The 18815-nt window shown below is 40.1% G+C and overlaps 1 protein-coding gene across 6 annotated transcripts in view; it reads left to right on the top strand.

Annotated features, from left to right (window-relative positions):
* The window catches only part of NOL4 (nucleolar protein 4), a 191835-nt gene that overhangs the window by 27771 nt on the left and 145249 nt on the right, over positions 1 to 18815 (top strand). For 4 of the 6 annotated variants that reach the window (XM_065628610.1, XM_065628609.1, XM_065628607.1 and 1 more), the window contains exons 2-4: positions 6729 to 6878; positions 17433 to 17544; positions 18056 to 18168. In XM_065628610.1, coding sequence (XP_065484682.1) covers positions 6729 to 6878; positions 17433 to 17544; positions 18056 to 18168 — 375 coding nt within the window. Of the gene's footprint in view, positions 1 to 6728; positions 6883 to 10782; positions 10795 to 17394; positions 17545 to 18055; positions 18169 to 18815 lie in introns of all 6 variants that reach the window. The other 2 variants (XM_065628608.1, XM_065628606.1) reach the window with 1 other exon arrangement.

Here is an 18815-nt window from a genome sequence, read left to right as displayed (position 1 = left end):
CGTGGCCTGTCTTGTGACCCATTTTTGTTCAGAATGGTTGTGTAAATGTTTAAACACCTAAGGAAAAAAAATGTTCAGGTGTTAGTGCACTGAGGGAAGACAGTTTTCAGACCTCAGTTAAGGAGTAACTCTTGACTATGAGGAGTAAACTGCAACCAGGGCTCTGCCTGTGCTGTACTTCTCGCTGGAGTCTTCTTTGTCATTCCTTCAGGGCTCTGAGTGCATTTGATCTTGAGCTGGCTTTTCAAAATTGCCTGTGGCCTTACGTATCCACGCTTATTTTCTTTCACAAGAGTCCATAGACATGCTCCACATTTCATTTCAAAGCTCTTCTTGTGCACTAACACTGATTATGATAGGTCTGCCTAACCATTCACACTTCTGAAGAAAGATGAAAAAGAGACATTTCTGCCCTTCTCCAATACGGAGGGAGCTTTAAATATTTATGTCAGAGACCACTGGCCAGTTTATTATACTGTTCACTTCAATAGGGCCTTTGAAGGTACCTTGTCTATTGTGAAATAATTTCCAGGCACATTTTACTGCACTTCAAGGAAAGAAAAGTGACAAACCTTCCCTTTGTGGTTTGGCAAGTTGGGTTTCACAAACCATTATCTCTAATTGCCAGAGCTTAATTTAATAGATGTAGCGATTCACACCAGATGATGGTCTCACCTGAAATGGCTCAGTAGGATCGTCCTTGTAGGTGGGATCTTTTAGATTTATATGTCTGTCAGCGTTCATCCCTTATTGTTTGTGGACAGAGATGTGCTTCAGACTGGTCCAAGAGATAAAGGAGAAAGGGACTTCTGGTCAGTATTGAATAGGTGTCTCTTTTTTTTACTGGGTCTCTTGATCTCCCTCATCAAGACAATCAGAGGACTTCTTCTCACCTACTGCTTTCATAAAATCCCCCAATTTTGTGTGTGTTGTTTAGTTTTAGTCTTTCATCTCAAGTGGCATATTAATTTGCCATTTTAATTAACTTTATTTTCTTTATTTTCATGATCTATTTGCACAATTAGTTTGACTTGTTGCAGCCATATCCCAGCTTAGTGGTTTAGTCTTTGTAGGGTTTATTGCTCTAAAGGTTCCAGAGAGAGGACTTGACAGCTGGAAATGGTTCTGGTGTGTATCTGCCTCAATGTAACTCTGATTTTTCCTGTCTCCATCTGCTGGTAAAAGATGAGATTTACTGTTCAAACAGATCCTACAATAAGTAACAGAAACTATAAATTTCAAATGATTAATATCCCTTTCGTTGTTATAGACACTTTCCATTAGGAACTGGATAGAAATGAACAATTTATTTGTTTTTAGGCTGCTTAGTAATAGCTATCGAATACTTATAACTTTTAGTCTGCTGTGGATTTATACTGCACTGACAGGAATGAGTTAGATATTCAAATGGATATACTAATAACCTGGGAATTCAAATCAGTGTGCTGATGAAACTAGATTTGTTCATTTCTGTGTCAGTAAGATACATTCTAAAATGGTCATCCCTGTTTTAAAATATTAATGTTTTTACAGTTACTGAGCAAGAAGATAAAGGAAATGCTGTATAACAGGATCTTCAACCTGATAATTTATTTTATCTTATTTCTGTAGACAGGTGTATAAGGCTTGTGTTATACATAAACTACCACTGGTCCCTCCTAACAGTTACAAAACAAAGGGAGTAAAACACCTACATACAATCATGTCAGAAGCTCATTACATAGAGGCTAAGCAGGTGGGGTTTATGTGCAAAACTTTCTGTATGGATATAGTTAATTCAGAGCATGGTGTTTTACTCAGCAAAAGACTTTGCTTCCCAGCCAGTGGAAATGCATTGGCAGGACTGCAGAAGGCGACAGGAGTCAGCAGAAGTGTGGTGACAAAAATGTGCTTCAACTCTGCTGGCACCTGAACTTGTATATATCAGAAAAATGTTACATATCATATTTCTGCATTGAAAACAGTCTTAAATCTGTATGTGATTTATGTTATGTAATGAAACGTTTAGGCTGATTGTTATTTCGATCTACTCCTAATGTTTTCTAGATGCTTCTGGCTTTGATGCTTTTACAACAGAGGTTTTTATAGAGCTGAACATTTCCTATAAAACCACCAACCAAGCCCTTACTTTTATTTTCTATTTCAGTCTATCATGTATTTGTAGGAATATTTTTCAAACACCGCATAGTTCGGATAGTTATATTCATTCGTGAAGCAAGAGGGTGTTTTATGAGACCTATTTCCCCCCCGAAATTTCAACATAAGGTAGCGTGGGTATTCTCAAGCAAGAAATTGCAAGCACTTTTGTTTCAGAGGCTTTAATTTTAAAGGCTTGTATTAAATTTTGTTCTCCTCTGCAAAGTGACTGTAAAAATGACAGCCTTTCATTTAACAGATCTTTTTGCTGTCTTGGCTAAGAGTTTTATCTGTTCACTTGACTGGCAAACTTTTTTCTCTTCTTTACTCCCACTAGCCCTGTAGGTTCCACCTCAATAAAAGAGACTGACTCTCTTCTCAAGCATCCTTGCTCCAAGGGCTCCTTAGCACTTTGCAAGAGGTGCACAACTCTCTGGAAAAGTTGCTTCTGTCCAGAAATTTATTCTTTGTGCAGATTTCTAAAAGCAAGCAAGCAAACAAACAAACAACTTCAATATCAAAGTACAAATGGAATTTGTAGGGCTGAAAATGACAAGAAACATCTATTTCTTTCTATCCTAAGAACACAGGAAGATCACTGAATAAATGTAAAACCAAGAATAAGCAGGAAACCCTGCAATGCAAAGGGTAAAATTAAGTAACTTCTCACTGGTAGAGATTGAAACCGTTCCAGCAGCTCTAAGTATGAATTGTATTTTGGCCATGCCTGTCATGCTGTTGGCTGAAGAGGAGTCTGAGACAACTGGTTTAGAATAGGGCCATACCTCTATGATGGCTAGAACCAGTGGGCTGAAATTCAGCCTAAAAGATTTAAGAGGCTGAGTGCAGTTCTTGAAGAGAAACATTTGGTGAGGCTTCCATTCCTAAGTCATTTTAGAAAGTGGGGCTTGGACTCTTGCCATGATGAATAAACGTCCTGAAAATACCTCAGTGATTTATAAATATCCTCCTTGCTGTTCTAGAGTTGTTAGTACTCAAGTCACTTTGAAAGTGGCATTTAAGCTTCTTAGTCATAGAGTTATCAAGAAGGAACTTGGATATCTAGTCTATCCAAGACAGGATTTACGCAAACTGACAGATATTTGTCTAACCTGGTCCCAAAATCCTGCTGTGACAGAGGTGCCCCAGCCTCCCCAGGCAAACTGTTACTGTGCTTGACTATCCACATCAATAGTAAGTTTTTCCTAATGTCTAATATAAATCTCCCGTGCTGTGGTTTAAGCCTATTACTTGTCCCGTCCCTTGTGGACATTTCATAGCCTTTCAGATGTCTGAATAGCATTATCACGTAGTCCCTCATTCATCTCTTTTTAGCCTTAGCTGAGGCTAAAAAAATGTCCCCTTAGGCACCATGAACATTTTTACCCAAAGCCAGCTTATAAAGTAGAGCTGCTTTGTTAATGCCTTTATCAAATGCCAATTTCAGGATAAAAGTGGAGTGTAATGGCATATGGCAGGAAAGCCTGATACAACTGCATCCACTTCAGACACTTTATGGTTTAATTGGAGATTTGGGGTTGTATCACTTGCCCAGGTTTTTTCTTGCTGGGATGTCAGTACTGGGATATCAAATTCTGTGTAAGCAGCTACCTTGTTCTCATTCAAGTTCCTCGTGTGGTGCGTTGCTTCCGCAGCTGAGACTTGGGTCTCGGCGCAGCATCGCCTGTTGCCAGACGGGCAGACCAGTTCACTCGCAGCAACTCGGCAACTTCTGCAGCGCTGCAGGGTTTCCGAAACAAGGTCCGCCTCACTGCCTGATGCGACACCAAGCAGAATGAAGGCTGGCCTAGTCATGTCCAGGCCCACAGACAAAGTCATGGTGATGTTACAGATGTAGATGCTAAGGAATAGTACTGTCTTCCCCTGAAGCAGTTTCCGCTCAGTGTAAACCATTTTTTCCCTAGCTTTTTTGACTGGCAAGATTTGGCAAGTTTGTATTAATTTTCTGGCACTTCAGTTAGGAGGGGTGACAGGGAGTTTGCGCAGATTTTACTTCCTTGTATTTTTAGAAGTAGTAGCAATGCTCACTGTTTTTTTCAGCTGGATGGCAAAATGCAGCTTCAAGAGCACACTCACATCATGCCTACCTACTTTTGGGTATCAGTGTCCAGAGAAGGTAGAAGGACCACGACAAAAGAGCACTGCACACTGTGGCCACCGAAAGCTGCAGAATGAGTTTCTTTTTTGAGTTTCTTCTTTGAATGTAGCCTTAATGTTTGCATGTGTCAGCTCTGCTGAGGTGGCATCTCAGGTTTTAAATTAACATTGTTGTAATGCATTTGTCTTTAATTTAAAAAGAGAGCTCCCCCGTAGGAAATTTCCTAAAGCAAAACTCATTAATAATAAACAGATTAAATCTTTATCAGTTAATCAACACTATAAACTTCTGAGTGTTCAGAAAGCGGCGTGAGATGACACTGTCGTCATAGTAAGGGTTTTTGAAATCATTAAGGATCCCACCGTGCCATTTGGGTGGTGAGAAAATAATGATTGAAGATAGGCCCCCCTACAGCGCTCGCATGTGAATTCCTCTAAAGATTAAAGCTGCAAATATCTGGATTTTATGTTGGCCTCATCTCTAAAGTATTTTTTTTTAAATATTGGGCAATAGTGGTGGGCAATACCAAGCAAATTCTTAATGAATTAATTAATTCTTAATACCAGAACCTGTCACGATGCCACAAAATTCTTTAGCTGCTTGTTAGTGAAATCTTAGGGACTGTTCATGGGATGTTCATGGAATGGGAGCCTCACCACCTCCTCAGAACAGCTGTTCCCAGCTGATCTCTCTAAGGCTTTAACCTGTGATGGAGACTACACCGCAAATTCCTCATCTTCCTCCACCCTGAATCCTCAGCAATCCTCTCATCACGCATGTGCAGTTCTGCTCCAGCTGTGCCCTGGGGTTAAAGAGCACAACCTGCTGTGCAGATGGAAGGGACCACGTAGCTTTGGGCAGGGACCTCTCTGAAGAAGGTTGGGCATAGTGGAGCAGGACAGGACAAAACTTGTCTGGCTGGTAGCGTATCAACACCTCCTAACCTGATATTATTTGGAGTGATGCATATTTAGAAAGTTACGCTATAGAGGCACTGACATTTTCTCCATCACTACTGGGAATGTGTCAAAGCTCCTCTGTGTCACTCTGGGGAGTTCTTTGGAGCCATTGGGATTATTTGAGTTTTTTCTGTGAACTCTATGAAAAACAAAAGTAAGTGGGCTGGAATTGAAATAGGAGCAGTGAGAAAAATAAGTCATGTGTGTGTACTTCCAGCAAACTTACTGGAATGAGTTAGCAAGAAGTTATGAGCAGGGGGATGGCAGCTGAGAGTCATACATAACTATTGCCTTTTTGTTTCTCATCTTTCATCTTTATTTGGTCACTGCAGCAAGAATTGCATGGTTTTTGTGACAAGATGGTCAATATGAATCAGGTTTGTTGTGGCATTAATTACAGCAGCAGTAATGGCATGAATTACAGCAGCAGTATTATCAAATGTATTAAGTTTGGAGAACCCTTTTCGCTTAAAATACACATTGAAGGTCAGGTGACTCTGCTGCCTCCAGAGGTCTAAATTCAAATACTGTCTTGGAGTACAAGTGACTTAGCCATTCTTATTTTGTTCTTCATATATTTATGTTGTATTACAAAACACAGCCTGCTTGATAGATGCCTGCCCTGGAAAAACGAGAGTCCCAGTTCCTGCCCTTTCTTTAGGATTGAATCCACAGACACCTGTCAAACAAACAAACAAACAATCAATCAAACCTCATATGGATGTTTCTGTTAAAAAGATGGGAAGTGAACTGCAATGATTAATTTCAGAGACATTGGGCACTGTTTCTCTTTAGAAGTCTTTAGCTACTATGGCACTATCACTTTTGAAAATCAGATGGTAGGTGTCCTTGGTTTTCTGTCACTTGTTCCAACTGGACATCTATGTGCAAAAATCACAAACTTTAAGAAGATCCCTTTTCCTCATGCTGTGATATGTCTTCATGTAGTATATTTTCAAAGAGGTTTTGCAAGGGTAAATTGTTTGTAACAACTGCCTTCGTATTCATAATTACAGTCAACTCTGTCACCTGTGAATTAAAACCTTTTATTAAATACGTTTATGAAATGCTAGGTACAGAATTACCAGGAGGGGAATGAGGGGATAGAAGCGGTGTTGTGTTCTTATTTACAGTCGCATGATGCATTTCTGTGCCACGTGTTTGGGAACGCTTCTGCCTTTGAGTCTTGTTTGTGCATTTGGAGAAAGAAACACAAATACTTTTTGTTCTGTTTTTTAAATACTGGAATGAGTGAAAAATCACTTGCTACCAAGAGACCAAATGCCCTGGCTTGGCAAAATGGACTTCTTGCAAGGGTCTGTATGATCCTTCTAATCATACAGATTTCCTGCAATACTGTTTCTGTTATTCACAGGATGGGTGACCTTCAGATCTCTGTGGAAGGGTCTTTAACTCCCTGCTAAAAACGGAGAATGTGTCCCATGATTATGATAATTTATCTATTCATCCCATCCTCCTTACTTTTTCTTTTCTCTTTTTTTTTTTCTTTTCAGGATGGAGTAGGTGTAGATGAGAAGCTATCTTTACGGCGGGTAGCCGTCGTAGAAGATTTCTTTGACATTATTTATTCCATGCATGTGGAAACTGGGCCTAATGGAGAACAAATCAGAAAACATGCTGGACAAAAGAGAACGTATAAAGCAGTAAGTAACAACTACAAGTGAGCATCAGTCTCTAAAAGTGTGAATTGAAATTTGTAGTGTATTTTTTTTCTTTCAGAGATCTTTCAATAATGCATTGAAACATGCAGCTTAGAAATCACGAGGTCCACATTTTCTGTGTAATAAAAGGCCAGATCCATGGACTTCAGTAGCGATTTCCTCACTGGTGCAAGCAGGGAATTAATTCTTTCTATAATAGTTTGACAATTTCTCTAATAACTCTATATTAATTAATTGTCATTAAATGGTTGAAGTCTTAAAGAAGACTTGGAAGGTATTGCCACAACTTTGCTAAATGAGGTGCTCTACTTCAGCATATGAATGAGGCCGCCTTATAGTTTATGGCTGCAGACTAAGTATACTTAATGGTTTAATGGCATGAAAACTTGTAAATATCCTGGATTCGAAAGGCTGGAAAGCTAAGTACAGTGAAAGAAGTATTGAGAGGGCAGCTCTCACACCTGCATAAACCAGCTGAGTACAGAGAAATGATTATTTGTAAGATTTTTAATTGCATGTTGTTGCTTGACCTAACCAGTTCAGCCACTGCCTTAAAACAGCTATAAATAGCTTTTGTGGTTAGTGGTGCAAACATAACACCTTATTTTTGTACGGAGAACTAATGAAACATTTACTGTACCTTCCCAAGGTGCTGATCCACCTGCCCAGCTGTTTCCAGCTGCTGAAGCACCGGGGGCTCCCAGGGCGGCAGGACAGGGCCTCCCAGCCAGGGCCCACCCCACCGCCCCGGCCGGGGCGTGGGGCACCCGAGACACCTCTCCCCATGGGCCCAGCGGGACAGGGCTGGCGGGGGGCTGCGCGCAGCACCCCGAGGTGACCTGTCACCCCGAACACAGCGTTCTTCACCTTAAAAACAACCTGCAGTTGTGTCAGGCATTTTTCTTCAAAGGTCACCAAAATGTGTGGGAACTCCAGGTTTCTGATACCCACGTCTTCAATTTTAGCCATAAGAAATAGCTCTTTTTCCATTACTGGTTTTTTCAGGTACATAACAATCTTTACTCTGTATCTATGAATCCCTTCACGGATGTTTTATTTATAGGCTATTTCAGGCAGTTTGTTGTGGGATAAGCTCTTGGCAAGATTTCTTATAATTTGTTCCCAGTGGTATTGACCTTAAGATAGCTGTATGAAGAAAGACACCAGTCATCTGGGTATGCTTTGGAAGGCTTGGGGTGATATTTCAGGGTGGACAAACACAAACTGTCTAAATTAATTTTAACCTGTCACCTTGGCTATTTTGATACTTGGTCTTCTCTTTTAGAAGGCATTAGAAAAGTAATATGTTCACTGACCTCTTTCTATTTTGTTTTACTTCAATAAGCTCTTAAACAGTATAGGTCACAAACGTTGTAGAATATTATACCAGTATAAGGAATGCTGCCAACTATAAATACAATACTTCAAGTCATCATCCTACAAATACATGCCAAGTATAATATTTACTGCCGTAAGAATCCCATGGTTACAGGTCAGATAATAAATTTGTTTATTGTGAACAGCATGAAAGACAACTAGTATCTCTTCTGTGAGAACTATTTGTGCAGATTCGATAGCCTACACAGTAGTTTCATTTGATGTTAACTTTTATCGTAACTGAGACCTGAGCTTATTACATTGTTATGAGCAGAGGCTCAAATGTACGTTTGTGTTATTACCGGAGTCTGCAATATCTGTACATTCATTTCATTGCATATTTGTTTATTAAGGGCATTGAGTCATATTTCCCAAGGACAGGATTCACGTATATAATTCTTAGAGATTTCAATAGATTAAAAAAAGGAAAAAGACTCTGTCTCGTGTCCCAACATGAGAATTAGGTTAAATAAACAGGCCTCAAACTCTACCAGACTAACTGGGGAAATGCATTCTCCTTTACTGGACCTGTCCATGAAAACGCCTTCACTAAAAATGATGAGCTGTATTGTTGGTCTGTTCCAGCAAGTCATGCAGTGTCTATCTCCTCTGTGGCTCTGCAGGAGGAAAGAGGTAGTGTCTCATGTAACTGTCTCACAAAATGTTATACCCTAAAAGCTTTACAAATCAAACTGAAGTACTTTGGTGGGGTTTAATTTTGTTAAGTGAATTGGGAACAAGATTAATTTAGTCTTGTTTCTTTATTCACATGTCAAAAGTGAATCATCCTTGAGATCTGTGAATGTATTTATCATGCATAAATATTCTCCAAATAGTTTGAGTGAAGAATTTTTACAGGAAGGATGGTTCACAAACAGTGTGCTACAACTGCTATTTGTTATTCATAATTCATGGAATGTGATGATCACATTTCCTTGGCTCTCTGACTGGATAACTGAAACATTTTAACAGAGGAATGATGGGGAGAAAACCACCACTATTTTGGTGCAAAATGACTAAACTTCTGAAGTTCATAAATATTGTCATGGATTTTCAGTACCTGAGCATTTCTAAAAAACCAACGGTGTAGTTCTGAGAATTGTAACATTGATTTCAAGTAATTTATTTGCTTAGGTATGTGTTAATATCTGTTTTCAATAGTGAACCTGCTCCACTCAAAATTTTTAATAGCATTCAAGCATGATTAGGAGGGTAATGAAATTGTCAAAGGCAACTTAATTAACTACTGTTTGCATTTATATGGAGTGTCGAACTTGGAATAGGTAGGGCATTTTAAATTTTTGATAGAGTCACCCCAGATGCTGGAGTGCCAAAATACATCAGTATGTTTCTCTGAAAGCGTGTCCAGAACAGCTTACAGACTCAATTAGTGAACCTGTAATCTGCACTGACTTGTTTATGTTAACTGTGTGGAAATTAATGGCATTTTTACAACTGACTTCTGTGGGACTTCCTACAGCAGTGCTGCACAGGAAGATAAATAGGATGTGGTGCTTGGTACCTCAAAAGAGCAGTGTATTGGAAGGGGGCCTTTATATTTTAATTGGAGCAGCAATGTACCAAACTCAAACTTTATGATTCCTTGGCACAAATCCTATAGATTAATGAGGAAAGCATCTGTGCTTCAAAATTTAAGTTTAGAATAAGGTCCTGTTTTCTTCCTCTCTGCACGCTAACAAATGAGAAGGGAATTGTACCAAGTCTGTGAAGATGATGTGGAAGACTAACCCTGAAAATACTCAAAAAAGAGTGAGCTTCCCATTTAACTGGCAGGTTTTCTGCTCATTTCAAGTGCCTGACTTGTAGACAGTATAAGATTGATGGGCTGGGTTCCTTGCTAACATAACTGTAGGTAGATCTACATCAGCAAAAAAAAAAAAAAAGGACGTGACACATATATAGAAAATGAAACCAAGAACTTTAAATCGTATCTGGAGTATGCCAGACTGAAGGAATACATATGATGATGTATATAATCTCAGCTAGTTCCCTGGTTCCCAGGGGAGTTTAAAAACAGGGAGAACGTTGAGGGCCTTGATGTGAGAGAGAATTTCCTGACAAAGGCAGGATATGTGACACAAGGCCTGGCCCAGGCGGTTACTCAGCAGGGGCACAGGTGACTAGGAAGGTGCGGAAGGTGAAAAGAGCATGTTCTTTGGTGCCAAGGAAAGCAGTGGTGCCCAAACAGGTCCGTGCTTGTCCTGCGTTTCCCATGGGTCCTCTGCCAGGCTCCAGAGGAGATGGGGTGAAATGTGCTGATGGAAGGAATAGGCTAATGTAACAGGAAGGAATCAGGCTGCCCAGAGAGATGGTAGATGCGCCATCCCTGGAGACATTCCAGGCCAGGCTGGACGGCGCTCTGAGCAACCTGATCTACTTGAAGGTGTCCCTGCTTATTGCAAGAGATTGAACTAGGTGACCTTTGAGGGTCCCTTCCAACTCAAACTATTATATGATTCTATAATTAAGCAGTTGGGAGAAAGTACAGAGGATCCTCCTTGTACGGGTGACTCTGCTTGCACTTGCTGCTACAGCTCAGTATTCTAGAGGAACCACGTTGCTTTGGGATAGTGCTTTTCACTCTCTGTCCTAGAGGACTTGTTTTTGTATCAGCATCCCACCCTGAAAGGAGAACTGCGACATCAAAGTGGAGATGGGGACACACAGAAGTGTTCAGGAAAATAATCCATCTGGTGTATTGGGAAATACGTGTAACAAGTGCATAGCAGACTTTCTGTGCCTTTGGAGAGCTGAATTTCTTGATTCAAAATATCCAGCCGTGTCTAAAATTTAGATTCAAGCGCTGAGGGGGTATGTCAGAGGTGGGAGTAACTGGGAAAAGTTGTGGCTACGGGGGCAGCATAATGCAACAGGCTCAAGCTGTTAGAACAATTCTTTGTGATTCAGTGCAAACCAGGAAAAAAAATAGCCTTATTACATTTTTTCAAGAGACTCAAATGGTCTGTGATGAGTCTGGAGATGGAAAACATCTCTGCCTCCTCTCAGGCCCTGCTATGAGTACAGGTGGGCCAGGTTTAGTCACCAAGCCCCATATTTCAGAGTAGATCTTCTTTACTTTCTTTAAAATTCTTTAAAAGATTTTCATTCACTTTAATAACAGAGTAAGTGCCTCACCTCTCTATATTACATCTAGACAAACTTTCCAAAACTAAGTGCATCATCTACCCAAGAACTGTTTGTGTGAGTCTCACAGTCACCTTAAGCACCTTAGATTCTATGTGCATATTCTACTTTAATATTCTTACCAGTGATGGATGATCTAGTATCTGCCTGTTGAGACTGTGTAGGCACCGTGCAAAGCCTTGAAACGTTACAGCAGTGAACTTGAGTTGTGAGTGAGGGTTGCGATGTCTGAGCAGGAGAAATGGGTCAGTTAATAAAACTCCCAAGCCATGAATGAAAAAAGAGCACTGAGCTGATGAGCTGGAAGAGAAGCAGGCTTGTAAAACATGGAGGACGTATTGATGTATCAAGGGAAAGTAGCTTGAGGCCAGACTCTGATCAGATAGGTAATACATAAATATATAGCATCTGAGGCACAAGAGGAGTCTGTTAGGTGTGGGGCAATGTCTGAGGTCCTGTGCTTCATCCAGCTGTTGCAGTAATCAATCTTTCTTGGTTTGGGATTAGGCTGTTGAGTAGCCCCTCTCTTTCTTCTCACCCTAAGAAAAACCCTCCTCAGATTGTGAAACGTGCCATGACTCTTTTCTCCTCCCAAAACACGAATGTGCTTGCGAGTCCCCTCTGAGCATCACAGTGAACCCGTTTTCCTCAGGGAAGAGTTTTCTGACAGTTTGCACTGTGAAATAACATCGTCTCCTTCCAGTACACAACTTCCCTGATCAGACAGGGTTAAAGCAGGTTTGAGGCCTGGCTGGTTTCCATCCAGGGCAGACCTTGTCCTTGGGGAAGCAGAAGAAGGCAAGGTTTGTGCAGGGCCTTAATATGCTTAAATCCTTGCATCCACATTGTTCCTGTGCGCACGATCAAACAGCTGAGCCCCGTGCACTTTACTCTATGGACTTGTTCTTGATTCTGTGCAAAGGGCAAGTGTTGGGTGTCCTGGCAGCACTCCCACTAGCAGGTGCTCCCCATCGTTTCCCTCACAGGAATTGGCTTCTGCTACATGGGGAGAGCAGGGAAGGAAAGGGAGCCATGAAGCACGAGTTTAGCACAAGAAGGAACAGCATTTTCCCCAGTAGAGCAGGGTAGCGAGCTCTCGATAAAACTCCCAGCAGTAATATACATGCTTTCCTATGTCAGCCTTCTATTCTGACCTCTTGCTGAGGAAAGGAGAGGACCTTCCTTGGCTGGTTTGCCCTCCTATCATCAAGAAACCAATTTCTACCACCTGGTTTGATGGCTGTGGGCCCAGGACAGATTATCATCTTACTCTGTCTCTGTCTCTGTCTCTGCCTCTGTCTCTCTCCTCTTGGAAGTCTTCTTTGGATCATCTTTCCCCTCTTACTCTCCTTAATTAAAAAAATATACACACGTAACAAAAAACCTCTCTCTATTCTGACACATCGTATCTTCCAGACTACACAGACATCCTCCGTGTTAATGCTTTAGGGGTTAATAGGTTCACTTGTAAGATTTCACTCACGCTCCTCACACTTGTCTTTCCTGCTCTGCCATATGTGTCCTGAAATCTGCTTTCAGTTTGGAGCTTGTTAATTTTCCAAATAAAAATGTAGCTCTGAAAGCTACATCATCACAACATCCTGCACTTAAATCATCTGAATATTGGAGAGCATAAAGGAGTCTTTGCCCATTTTCTCTGCCTGCAGTGATGCAGTAGGAATGCAATATGCTTCTTATAGACAGGGCATGCATCACTTAGCTCCAGTGTAAATCAGATTACGTGCTTAGGTACTGGATTACTTGCCTTGTGGTAGTTGTGCTCTTCATGGGATCCAGTAAACAGGATGAGGGGCAGTTATGGGTCTAGAAGGCCTTCGTTGTTGGGTGATGTTTTGGATGAGTTGATCTATGTAAAAATCTACTATATCAGAGTCTTTTTGTGAACAGTGAAATAAGATCATAAAAGTTTTGACTCTGAAGCTGCTGAAGTCAACTCTTTTTATTTTCCTCTGAGTTCAGACTTGAAATATGTGTAGGTGCACATGGACTGTATTGTTAGGAAATTTTTGCTTCTTATCCTGTAACTTCTGAGGCTAAAACAAACCTTGTGTGATTTTTGCACTCTTTGTTTAATGCTTCAGATGTCTAGTTTCTTCTTCATGTATTTTTTTCCCTTTACAATGTAAAAAGCATTCAGCTGTAAGAGCTATGCCTAGTACACAATACCTAAACACCAACCTGCTAGAATCTGCTTATTTTTTGCTTTGTCCATGATACAGAATACATCCAAATACAAGATAACACACTTCTACAAGCAACACAAGATAAACTGAAGTGCAATAAAACCACTAATAAGAATAAGGAATCACGTAAGGATACTTCTAAAGCTTCATTTTTGAAAAAAGTATACTCACAATTTTTCTAAAGTAATCAAAGTAATTTTATCAATATGTTAAATCAGCACTGATTGTTCTTTGATTGGTACAGGCACATGCATGAGCAGTTTCTTGGAAGTAATGCCAAAAATGTGCCTGTGTGCATTGACAGTGGGTGGATGTAAGTAATGCAATATCTCCCACTTCAATTCAATTTTCTGGCTTTATTTTTTCTTAAAATTTAGAATTGTGTGCATTTTTGTGTGTGTGTAAATGCAATAAACCAATATTGTTGTAGCACATCACTGAAAGAAATGATTTTTTGTTAGCTAATGGCCTTGAGAAGAGAGCTAGGTGCAGGTCCACTGAAGACAGTGAGAACATAGAGTATCAGTGAGGACTACGTCATTATTGCTTTCTTTCAGATAGAACAGAGGACAGAAATGATTTTTCGTGATGAAGTCAGGCCACTGTCTAAAGTATTTCTGTATAGTTACTTAGAAAGTGTCATAGGCCTCCAGGTTGTGCTCTGAAATACTCACATGAAAGCCAGCTCCATGAACTACATCAGTTCGACCTTGTGTACAAGCTGGTAAGCTCCACTGAGGGGTGAAATACAGGATTTTGTGTTCGGCCTTGTGCTAATTTGGTCAGAGATCTTCCTGGCTACAGCTGGTGCTAAGCCAGCTGGTTCGGAGCATGGCCAGAGCAAGCAGGGCAAACAGGAGTCTTCACTGTTGGGGGTCATGAGGTTGTGGGGGGTTTTTTTTGTAAGCTTTCTGGCATCGAAAATTGGAAAGAGCTTTTTGCCCATATTCAAGCAGCAAGAATAAGGAAAGCTGTGGCTTATGTTCTCTATGTATCTCTTTTAATGCCATAGTTATTGTGTTAGGCCAATTTATACAGGCTGAAGTCTTGGACTGTGATTGATTCAAATTGCAAAGTAGACGGGAAGAAATTGGTGAAAACTGGTGTTATTTAGGGAAGGGCATCCTTAAAACTGTGTTGCAGTGGGAGTCTGGAGACAGAAGCATCTGCTATGTGGACAAATTTAGTTATAAAACCAGGTTCTCTTTTAGTCAGTGGAGCATACCTATCAAATCTGGGACTTAGCTCACTTGCTTTCCATAGAGAATTTTCATCTTACTTGAGCAAAACTGAAATTTTGACAGAGATGCTTGATTAGAATAAATAGAGCATTCCTATCAAATGCAGGCTACTAATGAATCTATGGGTAAGCTTCATTAGTTTCAATACAGTGCTAAATGTGTTAAATGTTATGAGAGAGAGGTTTCTGCGTATGTGGACGCAACAATTTTCTTAACGCTAAATTCTAGCTGATTTTAAGTTCTCGTTTAGATTTCATAAAGCATGAGCATAACCAATGTTTTCATATTTAGAAAGGTAAATAAGCATCTGTTCCGTGGTAAAAAACCAGGAAAAATAATCTGAAAATATTTTTGGCATAGGACCGTCCATTCAAAAGTGTCTTCATTTAGTGCCTTCATTTTCAGATAAATTGTTTCAGGCCCAGAGAAAATCTTTGCCAATTTTCATCACAGAACAAATTTTGCTTTTATACTAATTCCCCTCTACCCCCTCAAAATCAGATTTTTTGTTATATAAGACGACAACAACAATAAACAACCTAAACAACAATACTATAAACAGGATGGCATAATTTGCATCATGCATCATTTCCATGTATTTCCGAGACTTGTGTCACATCAACAAACAATAATTTAAACTCCACCTGTTTTCCAAAATACTATCACTGATAAATTTGGTCCATGGAGTTTTAGGAAACATAAGTTTCAACACAGGTTAAGTAAGCGACAAGCCGAGGAGAAGAGTTGAAGAGAGTTAAAACTGTCCAGTCCTCCTCCTCTTAGCACCCTTGTGAAGAGCATGAGTGATTTGCACGGTATGCAGTCCCATTTACATCCAGTTAAAGAAAGTTATCTTGTTCTTTCTGTATCCACACTTTCATACACCCCACCTCCATTCTTCTGCACTTCCTATAGAGACTTGCATTGATGTAGTGCTTGACAGGAAATCAAATCCTGCTGTAGGTTTTACAATAAGGGAATACAAGCAGATAATCAGTTGACTTTTCTTTTAATCTCTATTATGGCACTTTGTCTTTCTTTGGGGATTTTCTCCATTTCAAGACAATCACCTTTGCTGGGAAAAGAAGGGCTGGAGATTCCTTACAACACTTGCACTGTTCAGTGTGTATACATCAACATATATAATGAATCACAGAAAAGCCATGGCTTTGCCTGGTAATGTCTTGAAAACATCCAAGTCTGGAGATTCTTCCACCCATCTGGTAAACCTGCTCCAGTACATTGGCTTCCTAGAGAAGATGTTTTTCCTGATGTCCAGTTTGAACATCCCAAGCTGCAGTTGGTGGCTGCTGTCCCTGGTTACACCTTCTGAAGAGTTTCCACAGTTTTTGTAAGTCCTGGTCAGGCAGTGGCAGGCCGCAATTATGTCTTTCTCTGCCTCACAAGCTACTTTTGTCACATGAAACAAATCCAACACTCTCAACCTTTCCTTCAAGGCACCTATTTTAGGCTCCAGCCACCGCGGTGCTTGGCCACAGAGCCCTCTCCTGCTTCTTAGCAGCCTTCTTGACCTGTGGAGAGGCAAACAGGACACATTGTTCCAGCTGCTGCCTTAGCAGCACTGAGTAGAATAGGGTAATAACTTTTCTTGATGTGCTGGCCATACGCTTAATGTCGCCAGTATGAGGTTTGCTTTATCTGTGATCAGAGAGTACGCTGTTGGCTCGTTTTCACCTTGGCACTGGCCACCACCTCCAGGTCCTTTTCAGCAAGGCAAAATGTCAATAAAGACAAATGCATCCTTGGGGGAGGCTGGGAGGAATGTAATCTTTAAAAGCAGCAACAACCGCTTCCTCCTCTCCCCTTCTGAAAAAGATGAGAAATCCCTCTGATGCCTGCTTGCGAGTATGTGGTTGGAAAGGATGGTAATGCTGAAAGGAGGAAACAACCAAAAACTGTCATTAAAAGATATCTCCAGGTGAAGCAGAGTCTCTAAGATCAAGTGACCCCTAAATTCTATAGCTGTTACTAAAAATATCTTTTTTACCCTGTAGTATTAAATCACAAGCTTTCCAATAATATTTTCCCAAACCATTCAAATACAAAGTTAAACTAGCAAGGAGACTGTCATCGCTGCTAGTGGACTGAGTCCTGTATCTGTCTACTTATTGTTACAATAAAAATAAATAGAGCACGTAAGCCAAGCATTTTCTTTTTTGGGCTTAGTTATAAGAAAAAGATTGCTTTTCAGTTTTTTTTTTTTTAGAAACATCTCGCAGTCAAATGCCTGTTACATACGAATCTTTTTGCTGAAAGCAAATTGGAAAAAACTGTAAACAGAAAACAAAACCCCTTTTGATATAAGTGGAATTTATTTTCAGTATCGACTTTTACTAGCCATTAGATGGTAAGTACGCAGATTGGAGAGATGTTTCTTGGAAATCCTACATAGTATGCAGAACATGCTTTCATTGTGCTTCCTGGCATCATAAGGTAATATGCCTTATTTGGAAATCTAATGATCAGTTCTGTTAAATCATGTTCAATCAGTGTATGTAATAACACCTATATATTGTTATTCGTTTCAGATTTCAGAGACCTATGCCTTCCTACCGAGAGAAGCGGTGACACGATTTCTAATGAGCTGCTCAGAGTGCCAGAAAAGAATGCATTTAAACCCAGATGGAGCGGATCATAAAGGTAGTTTTAGTGTCAAATAGTGGAATGTAAAGTCATTTTATTCCTAATACCCATTTATATTTTCCTAGCTTAAGTGAGAGTTCATAAAAATTTGGTAGACTGGAACAGTTCAGTAAGTCAGATCATCTCATTTACTTAAGCTGGATGGTAGTGAATCTTCTGCTTTCACTTAAGGATGGAGTGTAATACCATAGGCATCGTCAGTAGAAAGATGATTTTATCTGGAGGAAATAATTTATTTTGCTATGGAAGTGTTTATATGGGGGCTTAAACAAAAGGAACAGACAGGAGGCATGTGTTGTAGTCATTTAGGATAGAAGAATGTATCCCTTCTCATGATTTGAACTTGATTTTCATTTTTATTCAGGAGACTTCTGTCTGTACAGCCTACAAGCAATTGAAAATGCCAAAGTTAGAGCTAAATGATGTAACTGTCTGACTTTGACTGCAGAGTAGGCTGAAGTAGCCTCCACAATTAACATATAATGCATAATAAATATTTTTATTGCAGATAATGGAAAACCTCCAACTTTGGTGACCAGTATGATTGATTACAACATGCCAATTACTATGGCCTATATGAAGCACATGAAGCTGCAGCTACTAAACTCACAACAAGATGAGGTAAAACCTGAAATCTTCTAAGTTTCTTTTTCTCTTCTCCTGTGTTCTTAGATGCTTACCTTTTTTTAATAGCCAGGAAAATTAAGACGAATTTTGATCCCATCTTTATCAGTGCTAAAATAGTGAGTCTGAAACCAAACCAAGGCTGTGTGCAAGTAATCAGGTTGAGAGAAAATGTCATGACTTACCACTCTTCCATGCTTGGGGGTAATATGCTGTACTGCTTCAAATCACCTACAGGTGCCCTTTTACTGTCTGGACCAGTGGAAAGGTTAAGGGGGGCAGTATGTTCACCTGAGGCTTAGTGCTGTGCTCAGCAGTGACTTCCATTGTCTACTACTAGAAAGCAATACCTTCAACAGCTGAAATGAATGCCATAGTGGTGTTCCGAGGGTTAGCAGCCAGGATATAACACATTACAGTGAGATAGATTGAAGCCCTGACAACATCAGTTTAAATCTTCAAGGCAAAAACCTTGATAAATAAGAATAAGGGTTGCTTTTGAAACTTTGAATAAAAAGACAGAAAAAAAAAGGGAAGAGAAGTGGGGTGATATTCTAGCTTGTTCAAAGAGAACTGGAGTTGAATTGCATTTATTTCTTCCCCCAAATGATTTTATTTCTGTGCTTTATTCAGAGTTTTTCCAC

The sequence above is a fragment of the Caloenas nicobarica genome, chromosome 2, assembly GCF_036013445.1.
Source record: "Caloenas nicobarica isolate bCalNic1 chromosome 2, bCalNic1.hap1, whole genome shotgun sequence".
NCBI lineage: Eukaryota > Metazoa > Chordata > Aves > Columbiformes > Columbidae > Caloenas > Caloenas nicobarica.
The sequence above is the reverse complement of the archived record's forward strand: the minus strand, read 5'-3'. Positions and strand labels throughout refer to the sequence as shown.